Source organism: Gouania willdenowi, chromosome 1 (genome assembly GCF_900634775.1).
Source record: "Gouania willdenowi chromosome 1, fGouWil2.1, whole genome shotgun sequence".
In the NCBI taxonomy this organism is placed as follows: domain Eukaryota; kingdom Metazoa; phylum Chordata; class Actinopteri; order Blenniiformes; family Gobiesocidae; genus Gouania; species Gouania willdenowi.
In genome coordinates this window covers 10,921,697-10,940,880 of record NC_041044.1, presented here as the reverse complement: position 1 = coordinate 10,940,880, position 19,184 = coordinate 10,921,697, and the positions used below count along the sequence as shown (strand labels likewise).

Below are 19,184 nucleotides of genomic sequence, written 5' to 3'. Positions count from 1 at the left end.
CCATACTTCTGCGGCCACCAGTGGGCATAATTCGGCCCCTAGCCGAAAACAAACCACATATTCGGACTTGGGGGAATAAAACGTCCATTGGTGCCACATTTTCCATGAAATTAGCACCTTTTTTGCACCGCCATTGTGTGTTTTGCCTCTAACGGGGAAGCACATATTCCGACTCGGGCGGAGCAGACCTTTCCGCTGACCCCTCATTTGGCGCGATCCGAGCACTTTTGGAAAACCAATGGGAAAAGCAGTATCGAAGCTGGAGCCGTGCCCTTCCCGTGCATGGTGCCTTCTAACTGACACGCCCCCAACATTTCAGAGCAGAGGGAAATGCTTTTTTTCTCCATGATTTTGAGACCTAATTTTATATACAGGACATAGCAATTTTTTTTCATCTTTCAAATTTGGCTCAGTGGTCAATGACACGTTTCTGTGGGTGACAAATTCATAACACAAATTTATTTCTGCTTTACACGGATTTTAAAGACTAATACTTAAAATAATAATAAAAAAACTAAAATTAGACTAAAACCTTTGAGTTTTCGTCAATTAAGTTTATCAGATTTTGAAATGACTAAAACGAATAAGAATTTAATAAGAGTTAAAGACAAGACAAAAACTAAAAAGGCTGCCAAAAACACTGTTCCCCAAAAAGGATACCTCCTTCGAAGCAAGCCTTGAGTCCTCTAAAGAGGGTGCTGCAATGCCTGGTAAGAAGTGCAGGGACAGAACCATCCCGTCACACATCCTAGGGAGACACAAGAAAAAGATTCTCTCTGCCGACAGACAGGAGAGTGCTGATATCACTTTAGAGATTATCTCTTTAAAACGTGGAAGAGGAATGCTTTAGTGGGAGGGAAGAAACAGCAGAGGCCAGGAATTAGAGCGGATTCAAAGGACATGACCCCTTGGAAACCCTTGAGAACTTGACTATCTCCTCACTTCACTGGGAATGTAGATCAACGAAAGGATGAGAACACAGAAGTCTTTAATAAACAACTGACAAAATGAATAATCTTTGTACAAATAAAAACAGGTGTCACTTGGAAAATCCTCACAGCAGCACTAAATGTTGTATGGACAAGATTGACGTGAACACATTTTTATTCAGTTGATCACTGTTAAAAAAAAAAAAAAAAAAACATCTGCCATCAAATGGCAACAAGTTGATAACTACTCTATTAAAGCAAGCTAAAAGTGTAAAATCACAAAGAATGTATACTAATTACAATTTGTCACAATAGTAGTCGACCCGAGAGGTAACAGACCTTTATTATCGAGTTGGTTTATACATTTGTACCTTCAATTTAGATGCATATAATTAGTAGCCCATCTTAGAATAATGTCGAAATTAGTAATTTGTTACATACATGTCACTATTCAAGCACTGATTATCAATGCATTATTCAAGTCTATATAATATAAAGGACAGGACTGTTCAACACCTTTTGTAAAAAGCAGCATAACACACCATCAAACACAGTGTTGCCTAAGTGTGATACCCAGTGCCACCTATTGACATTGAGGACTAATCTATTACTCTGTCAGTGTATTGAAGACAATGACAGCTTTTTACATTTTTAATTAAATCTCTTTACACCCCGAATATAATTTCTTCAGGTATCTTAAACACCTCTGTAGGTGTCCCTCTCTTTCCCAGCTTGGTATTAAGTTGCTGTGACTCCACACTGAGAGCTGGCTTACCACTAACAAAAATTGAAATTTCAATAAATTTCTGCTCAGGGAAAAGCTTGGCAGTAACAGCAAACCATACTTAGACTGAAATTCCCTGATTTAGTGGCCAATCATATAATGGATATAACAGTGTTTGCTGAAAAAAGTGTTAGAAAGTCAAGCGCTAGAAAGTGATAGTTAAAGAGAACTACTAAAAAGCTGTGATAACCATGTTCAAGGCAGACATTAAAAGATGAAGTTTTTAAAAAAAAAAATTAAATGGTTAATAAAATAAATATGTTTTGTCAGAGTTGCCTTTTTTAGCTTCCACTTGGACTTGACCTTCAGACACCAGTGAAGGTCCTCTATAGAAAGACATGACACTAAATTTAATAATGCAAAGAGCATCTTAAAACTGAGGGCGACTTTCGGTACATCTGTCCTTACTCTCTCGTCTCCTGTTTAGAGAAACACTGGAATATCCGAACCGTTTCAGCTGCATCAAGACATCAGGAGCTTGGACTTCCGAGCCCATTAATGGTGGATCTTGGTGTTCGTCTGGCTCCTGGAAGTTGATGACTGAACACTTCTGTTTATCGTACAGGAGTCATCTGCTGTCACATTGGTCAACACATGTTACAAGTCTTCCCCCATTAGTTTTGAAGGCACAAGCTGAACCTTCTTCTGAGGGTCGCTAGCAAAGGTTAACAAGAAATCCCTTTCGACTTTTCCAAACAGCGTGCATGCTGAGAAGAAACATCTTTCCAGGCCTGTTTATCTTCCATACACATGCAAGTAAATTACAGCTGCCAGGTGTTTACGTGCGTGTTTCCATTAGTTTCCTTTCTCCAAGGAGGCAGTGATGTCTTCTGGGGCCTGGTGGATGAGCGGTATCCCATTGCTCTCAGTAGATCGAGACTTAAAATTCTACAGGCAGATGAGAAGAAAGAAGAGAGCATGACAGAAAAGGAATCAAGATAAGAAGAAAAGGGAATGGGATTAGGTGCAGGAAAAGGAACCAGTAGAAAAAGAGAGAAAATGGGTTAGTTGCAGTGAACAGAAGCACAAGTTAAGACATTTTGTTGACCCTGCATTTTTTTAAACGTGACAAAGAAAGTAAGACGACAAATCACACATGTAGCCAAGCAGTGCATTTATTCACGCTATTGTTAAAATAGTTCTAAAAAAGATGCTACAGCAGAACAAAATGTTCGAGGTGAGAGAAAAAAAAAAACAATATACCTCAAATATCCACATTAACAAAACTCTTGAGTCTTTCTATATTCATACAATTTTAGCATCTTGCCCCAACAATTGGTTTGTCATCAAAGATGAAAGACTTCAACTTCCTGTTAATATGTAGTTTATAAACACAGCTAACACTTCACTCTTTTTTTCCCCATCACATTAGACTGCTGACCTTAAAATCACTGATACCAACACATGTCAAACATGTTTATGTGAAAAATAATTTGACACACAGACATAAAATGGCACACTCATGATGGCCTAAAACATAAGCACATGTCAGATTAACAAGCTGGAGGAAATTTAGGGAGATTCCCGAGCCACCCGGCCATCTGCACACATCTGTGTTTGTTCAGGGCACATATGCACACACATCAAACAGCGAGGCAGGAATTGCATGAGGCAGTGGGGTAATTTCAGATGATGTTTTGGGCTGTTTATGGTCTTGTTTTTAGAATCTGAGGCGTCTGATTGAGATAATTCCACTGGCATTCTGTTCTCATTTCTCTCATGGAAGGTTTGACATCTTCGCTTCAACTCACATGCATGTTTGTAATTGTTGTGCAGGAACATATTCAAAGACAGGTTGATGAGAAGCATGCATGCTGATGATTTTATAATGCGCTTTTCCAGCAGAGTGCAGGCATTATTTGCAAAATGGTTGAAGAAAAAAGCACAACAAAAACTCAGGTTTAAAACATTTAAAGCATGAGGTGGATTATGGAGCAATTCTTTATTTTTGTAAATTGGCATATTTTTCATCTCTATTTGTGCTGATTTAGTAAATGTGTGATGCAGTTTTAATGTAAAATAATTAGTTTAATTCATCTCAACCTGCATACGTTGTGGCCGCTCTCATGAAGTACTACTATCTAAAGGATAGCACTCCAGTTTCTCCCTCCATAGTGAAATATCCTGACTGCTTAGCTTTATCTTTTCTGAACACCCATTGTTAATTGTTACTTTTCACTTTTGGTCAGGTAGTTAATATTTAAATGTTTAAATGCTACTTTCCCAAAAGGCCGATTTATCTTACAATATTTATCATAGGATAGATATACAATATTTATTAACAGCTTAATATGGTAATGGGAAAGTGGATTCTTTTTCAACCAAAAACTGCTCGGCACAATGGCTAAATACATTTTATTTTCTAAAATGCGATGTTAAAAAAATGCGTTTGTGACAATATTTGTTCTATTGCATTTTAGGACAACATGCACAAAAACAACAACTGAGTTAGCTAGGCTCTGATATAAGTCCAGAAATTGTTTTCATCATGGTACACAAAAATAAAAATGTATTTAGCATACGAAGACAAAAGCGAGTATTTACCATAAATCTCACTCTACAAATGTACAATCTGCAACCACCACAACTACAAATATTCTGCCTTATAAATAAAAAAGTCGTTTGAAGAAGCTAGCTCTTTTAAAAAAGTCATTAAATCTGTCTTCATCAAAATCAGGGTCTTCCCTACTAATGAAAATGACCACTGCAACAGGCACACATTCCCCAGTCCCACCTTGAACTCACTGCTTCATGTCACTGTTTCCCTGTATTTTCATCTAAATATAAAATTATTTTATGCTGCCTAATATTTTTTATATTAGTTTTATTTATGCCACTAAACCAAATTTCCTGTATGTGCAAACATACACAGCAATGTAAACATTGTGATTATCATACAACTTGGGCCATTTTTTTTCCGACAAATTCATTTCACAGATTGATCCATGAATCCCAGAAATGGCTAAGGTGGTTGTGAATGAACACAACTAAGAAATGTTTATAAGTAGTAAGATGAATGATTTTATTAGGATAATCTGAAATGGTTGTATCCAAGTTTGCTTGCCTCACAAGTAGAGCTTATGTTTGGAAAACTCCTGAATCAGAAAACATGATGTGAACCATCTGGTGCAAAGTGACTTCATTAATTTATTTGTATTAGTTGTGCAAGCTTTTTGTTTTCATACCATATTTTTCAGATTATAAGGCGCACAATCAATGAACGGGTCTGACCGGGTTTATTTTCATACATAAGGCACACCGGACTATAAGGTGCACCAGTTTATTATTATTATTATTATTAAGGCGCATTAAGCAAAACAAAATAGACAGATAAGTCAAGCTTTATTCAACTCATTAACTCTCAGCATTGTTCAGGTTTAACACAAAATACAAACTCGCCCGGCGCTGCCTCCCTGTCTTGGTGAATGTGTGTTGGCCTTCTGTCAACCAATGCTCCCATGCAGCTCACAATTTAACTTTGAACGACCTGTTGACACCAATATCCAGCGGTTGGAGTTATTTGGTTAATCCACCCAGAATGACGACAAGCTCCGAATTAGTTTGCTTTACTTGGGTTTTGACAATATCGGTGAGATTGGCGTGCATGGAGTCATAGATCAATAGGGACTGAGATTTGTGGAAAAAGCCATCTGGTCTCTTGACGTAAACTTCTCTCAGCCACTCACTCATCTTCTCCTCGTCCATCCAGCCCTTTGGATTAGCCTTGCTTCTTAACAGGTGCCATTTTTGGGTCCTCACACACACACACACAATAACACCGGTATTACCGGTATGTTGAAGCACAGTACCGGTACATATCACTCCGCGAGGCGCCTGACTGCGGTAGCCCTGAAGCGCCAAAAATCCATCAAGCGGTGCAGCGTCATAGTTTACCAAAGTTGTACTAAAACATGTTGACATATTTATACATACATAAGGCACACCTGATCATCGGTATTTTAAGTCCTTCACAGGAAAGAATATACCGATTGAAAAAGAAGCAATATTTTACCGGCTAAATATTTGGAGAATTGGCTTTATCAAAAGGAAAAGAGAAGTCAAAACAAAAATTTTGATGTGTTGGATTAAAATAGATTCTTTGCTGCAATATCCTTGTTCAAGACAGACAATGCTGACCACTAACCATAAACAATTACATCAATGTGAAAGCGCTTTTGAGTGTCTATGATAAAGCGCTATATAAAATCCAATGCATTATTATAAATATCATAAATAATTCCCATCTAAAAAAAGGACCATTCACACACAGAGAAATAGATGTTCAATGTGTTTTCATCAAAACTTCAGATATTTTGAGGTCCTTATAGACAGTATGAAAAAAACAAATATTATAGTAATTTTGGAAAATTGTCAGGTAATTTGGCCGCAAATAAATTACATCCTAGAAAAAATGCCAATGATTTTGGCATTTTAACCAAAGATGGACCTTGCACCATGGGACATTCCAAATTAAATGTAGACATACTGGATCAGTTGAAAAAAATCCAAAATATTCCTGTGTTCTTGGCTAGGTTAAGTGTTAATTGTAATAGCTGCAGTGATCATACATTGTGGTAGATATTTTAACATTAACTCACTGAGTCTATAGACATGAATGGCACTTGGTGAGTTAATGTTAATATATCTACCACAATATATGATCACTGCAGCTATTACAATGAACGTCTATAGACGTGAATTGTGTTTTTTGGCTAGGGTTGTTAGGAGACAGTGTGAAGGAGCTCGCCGGTGAATATCTAACTTGTACAATGATGTAGTGACCAACTGGTGACATGTAGGTGGCAGCAGTGCACCTTTGGATGAGAGGTTATGGGCAGAGCTCAGAGGAAGAGGAAAGGACAAGACAGAAAATGGCACTACAAGAGTTGATGCTGAAGTTCCCACTAGATCACAGCAGCGCGACCAGAGCATGTGTGGAACCTAAGTGGACTATTGAGAGTGTCGTGATAGTGAGGGAAAACGATCAAAAACACGAGGCAAGTGCTGACACTGGGCATGTCCGGGTTGAGGAGGAAGTTGCGTGTGAAGAATGACGGGGGAGTAAGAAATCCATTAAACTCTGACATGGATAGAGAAATAATAAGTTTACCATCAAAAGCCCGGTCTCAGTGTTGTTTTTGTAGTTTTATAGAAGGAAACCTATGTTGAGGTGTCCTCAAAGCAAAAAAAAAAAAAATGCTTCAAACTCGCTTTTGATGGCAAAATTATCATTTTGCTATCTGGGTCAGAGTTGAATGGATTTCTTACTGTAGTTTTGGCGTTCCTCCAAGTTTCTCTCACGTCAGTCTGTACAAACGCAACTTCCTCTTCCTCCCGGACATGCAGAGTGTCACTGCATTCCCCGTTTTTTTTATATTGTTTTATCTCATCATCGCCACACTATCCACGAGTTCCACACATGCTCTGGTCGAGTGTGTGCTGCTGTGAACGTCAACTCTTGTACGTAGCGCCATTGTCTGTCTCATAAACGCCTTTCCTCCTCTCCCTCTTAGCTCTGCTGAGCACAGATGATCTCTCATCCAAAGGTGCGCTGCTACCTCCTACATGTCACCTATTATTTTGCTATCTGGCTCACAGGCTGGGGGTTTTTTGTACCCCACCCACTCCCGACACACAGCGATGACCAGTGTGGCCCTGTTAGTTGATGGTTTTATCTCACCATTGCAACATTATCAATAATCTACTCATGTCCATACATGTTCTGTGTTAGTATGTGGAGCTGTGAGCTGCTGGATACGTCACAATATCACTTCATAGCACCATAATCTCACTCGTTCCTGCTTCTTCCTCCTTTGCTGGGTAGTATCAGTGGCTAATCTCACATCTAAAGATGTACTGCTGCCATCTTCAGGGCATAGTTGGTCACTACATCACCCCACAGCTTAGATATTGATGAGGGACCTCCGCCAGTGTGTTTTCTAGTAATCCCCGTGAAAAATGCAAATGACGAGTTATCTCATCAATGGCACTGAGTGAGTTAAATATTAGTCAAAATGCTCTAAAATGGCTTTCACTGAGGGGGTAGAAATTTTTAAAATGTCTGGCACTGAATGAGTTAATGGTCTAAATAATTGTCATCTATATTTAAAGAGGTTTAAATACTAAACAGTTCAATAGTTAATCAAAAGGTAGATTACTTAAAGATCTTCCATACCTCTTAAGTGTTTGTATTTCGACACAGCTTCATCTTGCCTACTTCTGTTGTGCCTGGAGCAAATGACCACAAGCATGAAATTGTGACGAGCCAATATCAGCTTTTGCAAGCAAAGCTTGTCACTCTTTTCTGTTCATAACCAACTGTATACTGTTTCCTACCCACATTAAAACTTTGACTAACGGTAGGCATTTTGGAAATGTACAGTACAATATAAGGTGGGTATAGGTAGATTTTAACATGAGGGCAGCAACAATCATATTTTTTCTAATATCTTATAATCTATAACTATCAGTAAGATATGAGTGCATTGCATGTTGTGAACAGTCCTTAAAATTAGTGGTTGTCTAGTTTATGATTGCTGTCATCAGCGCCAGTGCTCTCTGACAGTACCTCATGCTCCAGCGTGTTAAAGTGGACTTCTGAGATGCCACTGTTCTTCTTGTTGCGCTGGCACAAGCAGCACAAGATTTCTTTGAAGGTCCTCTTCATGTCACTGTCTCTGAAGCAGTAGATGATGGGGTTGACAAAGGAGTTACACTCGGCCAGCACCAAGAAGTATTTTTCGTAACGCAGCACATTACACCTCTCACATGCCAGACCGTCGAGAAGCAACACGACCAAGCCAGGTGTCCAGCATATCACAAATAAGCCTGTGGAATACAGGTGGTGGAGGGAAAGAGGGAGGAAGAGACTGAAAACATTTGAAGTTGTTAAGAGTTAAAATAACATCTAGAGTTGCAGATAAAACAAACAAAAACAGTTACTGTGATGAAACCTATTGACCAGAACTCTCAAGAATGCAAAGACACAGAGGGTAGCTGAGGGGAATGCACGATGAGCACCTCTTTAAACAGTGAACATGAATGCAAAACATGTCAGATTTTACAGAGTTTGATCTTTATGATCCAATTTCATTATGATAATACTTGACGAGGCAGCTCAGGAATTCTCTGTGGACATATTTGGAGCATGTTCAGTAATAATATGTGCACTTGTATGAGCTACAGGAGGAAGTGACTTAATGTGGTATACACACTGCATTCACTGCATTCCTCTGACCCCTTGTTACAACCTCAACTGTCTAACGACGTGACTAACTTTTGAGCCAAAGCAGAAACCAGGGCCTCATGCAACAATTTAAGGATATAGGAACCAGGTGATGCTTTCAACCAGTGACAGAAACTCAAGTTGCTAACCACTAGTAAGTGTAAGTAAACCCTAGACACCTCTGAATATTCTAAGCTGTGTTCTTAGACAGGAGGTAAACATCAAGAGAGTTAGGTGCCTCCTTGTCAGGACACGCTCAGGTTTCTTTTTGCACAAATCACAGGCCTGCGGAGGCTGAATCTAGGCTGCAAAAAAAGAATGAGTATTGGGAAGTTTGGGAGGAATCTAAAAAAATCTGAAATGCGACAGTGAAGAAGAGGGAGGATGAGGGGGCAGAGAAAGAAAAAAAATTAACACTGAGTGTGTGTGTGGGAGGTGAAGCATGAGAGTTCAGTCAATGGTGGAGGTGAATAAGAGGTGTTCCTCATGTCATTCGGAGACCATTCACACAACCGGTAGTTCTCTTGTTTTTATAGAGTAACTAAACCCCTGCTTTCTACTGACCTGCCACTAGGGAAATTAAATAACTGCCTTGATTATGGGCGTGGCTCCTGAAGCAGCTCAGACACGCCCAGTCAGTAAGCTTACAGCGCTGCACAGTGACAGCTGAGCTGTGCTCATCACCTGCAAACACAGGCACACACAATCCCAACGTAAAGCTCACCCACACACACACAACCCCACAAACACTATAGCACTCATGGGCAGCCCCTGCTCTACTCCAGCAATGAGCCCTGGAACACCACACGCATAAACCAGAAAGACGCACACACAGCAACAAAAAGTAGACGCATGTAAGCACACAAACAGACAGGAATATACACACGATGGGTCTGTACATACACACATAGCTTGATGAACCATCTGATTAGACCAAAATCTGTTCTTTATAGAAACACAGACTCTCAAACATTACCGCAGCGGAGCACATCTGTCAATCAATGCTCACTGATGGCTGTGGTAGGAGGAAAAGTAATCCCTCCTCCCATCTTTTATAGGAGGGGTGGGGCCAACAGTGACAGTTGGTGACAGTTGCTGTCTCAGCCAATAGTAAAATTCATTTGTAATAGCTGGCATTCAACCCTTGGAGGACAGTTAGACATTTTACAAGTAAATATGCTAAATTAAAATACTTTTACTAAAATGTTAAAAGGTTGGACTAGGATAAATGGTAAATGGACTTAATTTATATGGCGCTTTACCTCTACACTGAAGTAGTCCCAACGCACTTTACATATCAGCTCATTCACCCATTCACTCTCACACACCAATGGAGCAGAGCTGCCATGCAGGCGCTTGTCGACCACTGGGAGCAACTTAGGGTTCAGTGTTTTGCCCAAGGACACTTTGACATATAGTCAGGTGCCGAGATTGAACCCCCAACCTCTCGATCAGAAGACGACCCTACTTAATACCCAAATACATACAGTATGTATTCAGCAGAAAAAAGTGGGTTTGGGGTTTAGTTCCTCTCTAAGGAATAAAGCTCTAAAGCATTGTTTGAACTTATTCCTCTTGCTCTCGGTAAAGAGTATATTTGATGAATATATACAGTACAAGTATATTTGGTTCTCTTCCTGTTTCTCTTGAATAGTTTAACCAAAAGAAAATGTAAATGTCCTTCATCACTGTTGCACATCAAGATGTCTAAATGTTAAGTGGGTGGGACATTTAAAATACAGTCAATATATTGCAGACACAAATTCCCAGTGGAGACACATTCATTTAAAAAATGTAAGTTAAGACATAGTAAGTAATTTCTTTATAAAGCCCTTTTTGAACAAAAGAGAAATTAAAACAAGAGCAACATCATAAAAGAATAATACAAATAAAATCCATGTAACTAAAAGCTTTTCTGAAGAGTGAAATCTTTTAAACGTTTCTTAAGAAAGTCCACATAGTTAAGCTCCCGGAGAGATTGGTGCAGGTTATTCCACAGCCACAGCCTGGAAAGCCAGGTCTCCTCGAGTTTTAAAATTTGTTTTTGGGATATTTAGGAGACCCTGACCTGAAGACCCAAGGGTGCGCCCTGAAGTGTAGGGACACAACAAGTCCGTAAACTAAAATGTTATACTCTATACGAAATTTGACCGGAAGCCAGTGTAGAGTAGAAAGAATGGGGGTAATGTGGGATCTCCTAGGGGCACCAGTCAAAAGTCTGGCAGCAGCATTCTTTAGGATCTGGAGTCTGTTTAGGGTCAACTTATTAAAACAAGTGAAAACAGAATTACAATAGTCAACGCGAGATGATATGAACATAGGTTTAAATACTTAGAACTTCAGCAAAACATGAGTGACAATGTCATTTGCAAGTGTATCAAATTTCAGTTTCAGTTTATTCCTAATCATCTTTATTTTTAAAAACAAAATTAAAAAAACCACCTGATAAATAACCGCTAAAATTGACACTGTAGCAACGTTGACGTTATAGCAATGAGATCCTCTGCACTTCATCGCGACACTTGATCATTATAAAGATCATTACTCGGTGGGGGAGGCGTATTGATTAAAGCAGCATGCACAAGAAAATATCCACGCCGCAAAGAATAGGGAGAACCTGCTTGGAGTCACACACAGAGCGCTGGAGATGGAAATTAGATGTGACAGTGAAAAACTGTTGGGAATAGATGAAGCGGAGAAATGCACTTCGTGTTTTTATGAGAGAACATATGTAATTTGACTGTCTTTCAGCCACCCAGTCAGTTTTAGGCCTGTACATAATTTAAGCGGGGTCAAGTTAAACATCTTTGTGTTTTATTTTATTTTCTATTGTGCATTGTTGGAATATCAGTGTTATAATAAATATTTGGATATATTTTTTTAATTGATTTATTCTTTGAAGCATTAATATCAATTTATGTAATTGCAATGCTTCAATTTTAGTGAGGTTAGTACACATTCATAGCGATAGATGAATTGGTACCAATCATTTGCATAATAATTTATTTTGGTTTTCAGCCTTTTGGTTTTCTGTTTTAGTAAAAAATTTCCATTTTGGTGCATCCCTATGTTTTACACAGGTATGAAATTTGTTCTCTGCATTTCACCCATCCCTGAGGAGCAGTGGGCAGCCACGGTGTGGCGCCCGGTGAGCAGTTGGGGGTTAAGGGACTTGCTCAACATCCCACCAGTGGCGGCTGCTACAACCTGCTACAAATGTAGCCGTGGTTAAACATTTTTTTGGCTCAAGTACCCCTTTCTCTCATTTCTGAATCTATGTCTAACTACAACGTTTTCCTCAGAAAACTGTAAAAAAAAAAAAAAACTATAGATCATAATGATGGAATGAATGAGTGATAGCACACATTTTAAACATTTTTTTTAAAAAGTTTTTCCTTTGTATTTTATTTGGACATCATCATGACCCACATTATTATTGAGGCAAATATTTATTGTGCAATGTGTGCTTTCTTACCTAGAATCATGGAGACTGTCTTCATCAAGTTGAACACAGTCTCTCTGTATCTGATCTGGGACGTGTGCTGGGACATCTGCTTGCTCTTGCGCCGTACATAGAGAAAGATGCGTGTGTAGACAGCCACCATGATGGAGAATGTCAGCAGGTTGAGGATAGCCCAAAATACCAGATAGCTTCGGCTATAGAGTGGTGCCATAGTGGAGCAGTTGGGTAGATCACACAGGCAGTGCCAACCCATGGTGGGGACTAGGCCCATTATGATGGCCACCATCCAGATAAAGAAAATTATAATAAAAACACGCCTTATGCTCATTTTACTGTGCAACTGCATGTTGAAAATTGTCTGATGACGCTCCACAGCCACAGCCAAAAGGTTGAGGACTGAAGCCGTCAAGCTGGTATCGATCAGCCCCTGTCGCACAAACCACTGGTACTTGGTCAGCTTGATGGTCCAGGGACCTGTGTGAAACATCAAGTGGAGGTAGGAGACACCTGAGGGGAAAAAAGATGGATTCTTACAACAGAAAATGCATAAATCAAGGCACCGGTTCCAGGAAGTTTAAGGATTTAATTTCTTCCCTTTGGTTGGTATCTTTGTTGGAACTATATTGACCAACTATTTAAAAATGCAGTTCTTTTGTGATTGTTTTCAAATGTAATTATCTACATAACATTAACTTAAGTAACTCAATAACTAATATAACAAATGATAGTCATTAGTAATTATAATATCTTGTGGTTTATATAATACTATAAGGGATTTACTGATATTAGAGCTTGAGACCGTGTAAACTCATGTCAAATAGTCAGTGTTTTTGCCACATACTTATCACTACTAACACCACATTTAATAACAAAAGAAAAGCTCATTGCCAAAGTGATGTGTTGATTACCTGAGAAGAGGTCTGCCAAAGCCAGATTACCCAACAGGTAGTAGATGGGAAAGTGAAACCGGCGGTTCTTCAAAATAGCTGCTATAACCAAAAGGTTTGAAAAAATGACGATAAAGCATACTATCATGCCCATTGTGACGATCACATAATCACGGCGACGCCAGTAGGTGCTAATGTTTTTGCCGCTTTCCTCGTAGAAATATTTGACGCTGCGGTTGTAGTAGCATCCTTCCTTATCCTCGGTGAGTGTATCCATGCTAGGAGTCTCAGGTGGTAGTGGATTTAGAAAGAAGAAAAAAAGTGCGACCCTTCAGACTGGAAGCAGAAAGGATGGACTAGGTCAGCGTTTGGACTTGCCCTCTCTGTAGAGTTGAGAAGCAGCATGCCATCCGAAGTATGGCGAGGTCCAGGATGCCCTGGTGAAGTATGGCTGTCCTGCTGCCTGGAAAAGAGGACACACACAAAGAAAACACAATAAAATAACAAAATAAGCCCAAATTTAATATTTTTTCCCAAAGAAAACTGGAATTAGCATTTTTATTAAACTAAAACTTGATCTAAAGTACCCCTTAGTCAGACTTTATAGTTTATAGTTTAGATACTTTTAGGACTATCTTAAAATTCCGTCTTAAAATCTGGGTAGTCCGACATGAACATAATTGTTAAAAAAACAAAAAACTAGTAGGAGGAATTGCAGTATACATCCCTATTCAATACGATATGCAATACCTGGATTACGATACTGATACTACTCTGATACAGCAATTTGAACAAACTTTGTGATGCATTTTGAACTGCAATTCCGGAGCCGAATTGCCCACGCAGTCCTGTGGACGTGAAATCAAATGACGCTAAATGTGCATTCTTGTCGGCTTGAAGAGACTTCCATTCCACTCTGCTGGAAATAAGGTAGAAGAAGAAGTCGACCTGGAGGCAGGAAGAAGACAAGCATGGTGGGTCAAACTACTGTTTGATTCCACTTAGATTGACAAGTAAATAAATAACATAATATCAGTGTCTCTCTGAAGTCACTTTTGTGACTTTCTCAAACCGTGGATGCACACACTCCTCCACACAGCACAGGTTAAACCAAAAAACTAAAACTAACTCATGAGAAATTAAACTTCAGACCAAGAACTGTCCGCAACACTAAAAACAAACCAACACCTCCGCCTGTCAGTCGCAGACTGATAAAGGCTTCTAATTACTGATCCGCCACCTGTGTCCAAAGACGGCACCACCCGGGAGACACAGACAAAAGACAGAACTGCACACATGGAGACAGGCAGATGCACACAGACCAAAAACTGACCGGGAGACACGCACACAGACAGTGAGAACACACACGCGCGCACCAGAGCCTGTCATTCAGACACCTAAACTTAAAGGAGCATAGGACAGGATCAAGAAATCAGACTCGAGTGATACCGCGGCCGTTAGAGTAACTGCAGTCATGGCACCCGCCATGAGGGTGCGCTTGGCTAATAACTTTTCAATGCAGTACAGCTGATATAGGCCATATTTTTGCTTATTTTTGCTTGGGTGTTCTGAACATGAAATCCAATGTTAACATTGTATAAGTTGAGGTGAACTTGTTGTTTTGACATAAAGTTCAAGGGTGTCCTTGAAATGTACTTGGAATTGATGTTTCCTAATCCATTTTCACTTTTAACATTTTGGATATTAGCGGCATCTGTGTGCCAATAAAACACACAAATTGGGCCCCAAATTAAAGCTGCGCTCCTACGTGTTCCAATGAATACAATAAAAATGTTGAGCTATCTATGATAATGCCTCTTGTACACATTCAACGCTGCCAAAAATAAAAATTATTTCTTAATTTTCTAACTCTGTGAAGTCCATATTTCAGCTTTGATCGTAATTACTATATATACCAGAAACTGTTTAAACACCTTCAATTTTGTGGGGGGTTTTTTTCACTTTGTCTATCAGCCAGGCTGGCAGCAACAACAAAAGCCAATGAGCATCACTACTTGTGATGTTTTAATGCAAATATAGAAATAACATCTGTAGTATACTTCTGTGACAGCTTAAAAATGTTTATCGCTGTAAGCAAGAATATCTTGTTTCTCAGCAGCCACAGTCATTCCCATTATCATGAATTCATGTTGGGTGTGGGATACATATGTATGTGTATATACGTACAGTATATATGCATATGTGTGTATCCATAAAATGAAGAGTCCGTCCTTAAGACTGCTCTTCTGTAAAGTGTCTTGAGATACCATTGGTTATGATTTGGCGCTATACAAATAAAAGATTGATTGATTGATTGATTGATTGATATCAGTACTGTGTCACCAACAAAGATTACACTGACAAGTCACAACAAGAACATGCCAGACTTTCAGAATGTGGCACTGTAATTTAAACAAAGCAGCAAAATAGAACCTTGACTTTAAGACTGACGTTTAAAAACAAGGCCAACAGCAAGCGACCAAAATCTTTTGTTTACAGTAAATGTTGCACAGGCTCCGTGGAGCACTTTAAGAAGAAATCACACCTGTAGTAGCAGATTAAAAAAGTAATAAGAACAATATGAACAAATAGAAAGATTAACGTAAGATTCTAAGTATTTCAGGCATGTTCACAGAATGCGTCTCCTTTGGAGTACCATCTTCATGAAAAAGAAAGTGAAAGTCTGAAGGGATTTTCTTTCCATTTCCTTGTTGGGAAACATTAGTACTTGATTCTTAGCTAATGTCCTCATTAGCTACAGAGACATTGAAGACCATTTTTGTTCCAGATAGCACCTGAAATGTAGTTTAAGTTTAAGTACACCCCCAGGTTTTTGCTGACCTGCCACGAGAAAATTCCAAAAATACCTTGATTATGGGCATTGCTCCTAGAGTAGTTAAGCCACACCCAGTCACAGGAGCCCCACCACCACAGCACTACGCAGTTCCACGTGGAGTTGTCAATCAATGCTCACTGAGGGCTGTGACAGGAGGAAACCTAGTCCCTCCTCCTACCTTTTATAGGAGGGGCGGGGCCAACAATAACGGTTAGTGACGTCACAGATCCAAAAAAAACGTCACTGATCTATCTCTTCCAACAGCAAAATTAAATTGCAATAGCCAGCGTTCAACCCATAGAGTGCAGTTATTATGACATTTTACAACTAAAAAAGCTAAATTTCAATACCGGTACTTTGACTAAAATGTGAAGAGTTGGACTAGGATCAATAAACTAAATTACTTAATACTTACCTAATCATATATGTATTAAACAGAAAAAGTGGTTTGAGGGTGTACTTAGAATTTATTGAGAAATCTCAGGCAAAACTTTAGGTTATTTACATAACCCCGGTTCTATGATTAATATGAGTGAGCTGTCTCACTATGGGATGCGTCCTCCATCTGCAGTCCTCAGAAGCATTTATATCAATCTGCCAATCCTCATTGGCCTGTGAAACGTGTCCGTCCGCCAGGGCCACTCCCACCTTTTATAAAAGGAGGCGGCGGACAGGCACCCTCCATTCAAAATAAACACCTCTTCTTACTTGTTCGAGCAAGAAGGGTTGTCTGGGGAGACATCTCACTCACATTAATGATAGAACCGGGGTTATGTAAATAATCTAAAGTTCTATTTCATAATATTTCGTGAGATGCCTCACTATGGGAAATGGAAGCTCCCATATTGCAGACTTGCTTATTGAGCAGAGACCAGCCTGCAGGGCAGAAATCTGTACACATTAGGACAGTAAAACCGCCCATGCCACAATCAATTTCCCTTATTTTGGGGGATCGGTGATTGGCCGATTCTTTGCTTATGAAACCAATCTTTTCCGCCTACGCAAAGGTCTTATATCGGGTCATAAAGTCAGCCACTGTCTCCTTCTAATGACCGACAGGCCCCGCCCACCAGGTCATGTGTGCATGCGCACACATTCCTGCTGCACAGAGTAACAACAACAGCCGCTGCACAGTTAGCCTTGCATGTCCGCACTTTAGCAGTTTTACACAAAACAAGAAAGCAATGGATCGCAATTTGTAATTCATGGAACAGGGAAATCTGTTGGACCTGTAGGTTTCAGATTTGCTTTGTCGGTTTCTGGTCAAAGCTTGAATAAGGTTCATATAATAAATGGTCTGTGTTTAAAAGCAAATTGGCACCGCAAAAAGCCAAAACAAAATATTTGTCTCTCTTTTTCCTTCTCGTCCTCCTCTTCACCTGCTCATTCATTTTAGAGTTAGAGTTGAGTTTATTTGTCATTGCGCGTTACAAATCACCAAAATTACATTTCAGTTTCATCCCGTCAATGAAAACATGAAAAGACAATCATAACATGGGAGCACAGAAGCGGGAGAACTGCGGTTCGCCACAAGGGCGGCGCCCCTTATTTAGATGAGAAATGAGACAACAACAATTGGGAGGAAGAAGAGATAAAAAAAAAGGCAAAAACTAAACTAGGCCCTTGTAGAGAGGGGCAGAGTTTGGGATCATGAAAAAATTCTTCAGCAACATTGCGACAAAAACCAACAAACAAAACATTAAATTCAATACAACAGCACGTTAGCACAGGGGATGGGTCTTTAGGATGGGTAGTTCGCAAGTCAGCCACAGTGTGGCACTGCCCTTATGGCACCCCTCCTACTGCTCAACCGCTGGGAGGGAGGAGGGTTGGAGCCAGAGGAGACGGTGACAAAGATAGGATATGTATGTATGTAAGCCTGTTACTCAGACTCTGCTGCTGACTCTCACATAGAGATGACCTCGAGAGTTTGTTGGCAGAGCCGGGTCCAGGTGTACATGAAAAGTGAGGGTAAGGTCAGCGCGTCTTATCAACATTCCATCCTTGGAGAATTTGGAGAGAAGAAAACAAACCACAGGCTGTTCATTCGGGGGGGGGGGGGGGGGGGGGGAATGAGAATAGAGAAGAGTTTTGAGATGGGCTAGCCATAACATGGCTGCCAGCCCTACTGTTCCTGGTCAGTTCGATAAATAATCATATAGTGTGGCCATTTCCTGTGAGACAAACTATCCTCCTCTTAAAGTTCCACGGTGGAATCCATCTGAGAGTGTTTGGAGAGTATGGCTCCTTTCGTCGTTAACTGCGGCTTCCAATAGTGCTGCCAACGTAATCCAATTTTGCAATAATTCAGGAAAATGCCAGATCCAATCAGCAGAAGACCCAATATCAAACATTCCAATCTGTTGGTGAACATCTTCCACGTTCTCAGGACTTGTGAACTCCCCCATTGCCCGGCCTTCTAGTAGAGAAATTTGACCAAAAGCGAAGAAAGACCAGATAATCAATTCCATGATTAGATCCAGGATTGGGATGCTGATAGAGGCTCCTGCTCCACTGCACAAATACTTTAAGAAAAACACGACAACGCACATGCGGGTCACATTGGAGCCACAAACCGTTCATACTGGAGTCTGATATAGGTCACATTTTAAATAGTAATGTGAACGGACAAACAAAAAAAATCGGATCTGTGTTTGGTATTAAGTTACCAAACAGTGAAGGCACAAGTCAAAAGTTTGGTGACGCTGTCTGAGCCTTACATCATCATTTTTAATTAGTCACAGTAATACCGTATACCGCGGTTAAATAGGGAAGAGGTTTAACAGTATCAAAATATGGATACCACCCAAGCCTACTTGACACAATAAAAAAAAAAAAAAAATCTTACCTCCCCAAAGCCAAATTTAAAAGATTATAGCAACATACAGCAAATAATAGTACAATTTATTATCTGATTAGTCGATTGATCGTGTCAATAATCAATGACTAATCAACAATTAAAATAGTATTAGTTGCAGCCCTACTGTCCTCTAATTGGACTGCAAAGAAAAATCTCTACACCACGCTTGATTTTTAGGACCATGCCTAAAAGCGCGGAGA

General features: G+C 39.7%; 1 protein-coding gene across 4 annotated transcripts in view; it reads right to left on the bottom strand.

Moving 5' to 3' along the window:
- Nucleotides 1-1,122: 1,122 nt before the first annotated feature.
- The window catches only part of LOC114467062 (lysophosphatidic acid receptor 2-like), a 31,787-nt gene continuing 13,725 nt past the window's right edge, over nucleotides 1,123-19,184 (bottom strand). For 3 of the 4 annotated variants that reach the window (XM_028453084.1, XM_028453093.1, XM_028453067.1), the window contains exons 2-5: nucleotides 13,310-13,751; nucleotides 12,414-12,908; nucleotides 8,282-8,541; nucleotides 1,123-2,601 (exon numbers count right to left, since the gene is read on the bottom strand). In XM_028453084.1, coding sequence (XP_028308885.1) covers nucleotides 2,509-2,601; nucleotides 8,282-8,541; nucleotides 12,414-12,908; nucleotides 13,310-13,565 — 1,104 coding nt within the window. In that variant the 5' untranslated portion in view covers nucleotides 13,566-13,751 and the 3' untranslated portion in view covers nucleotides 1,123-2,508. The remainder of the gene's footprint in view (nucleotides 2,602-8,281; nucleotides 8,542-12,413; nucleotides 12,909-13,309; nucleotides 13,752-19,184) is intronic. The other variant, XM_028453075.1, reaches the window with a different exon arrangement.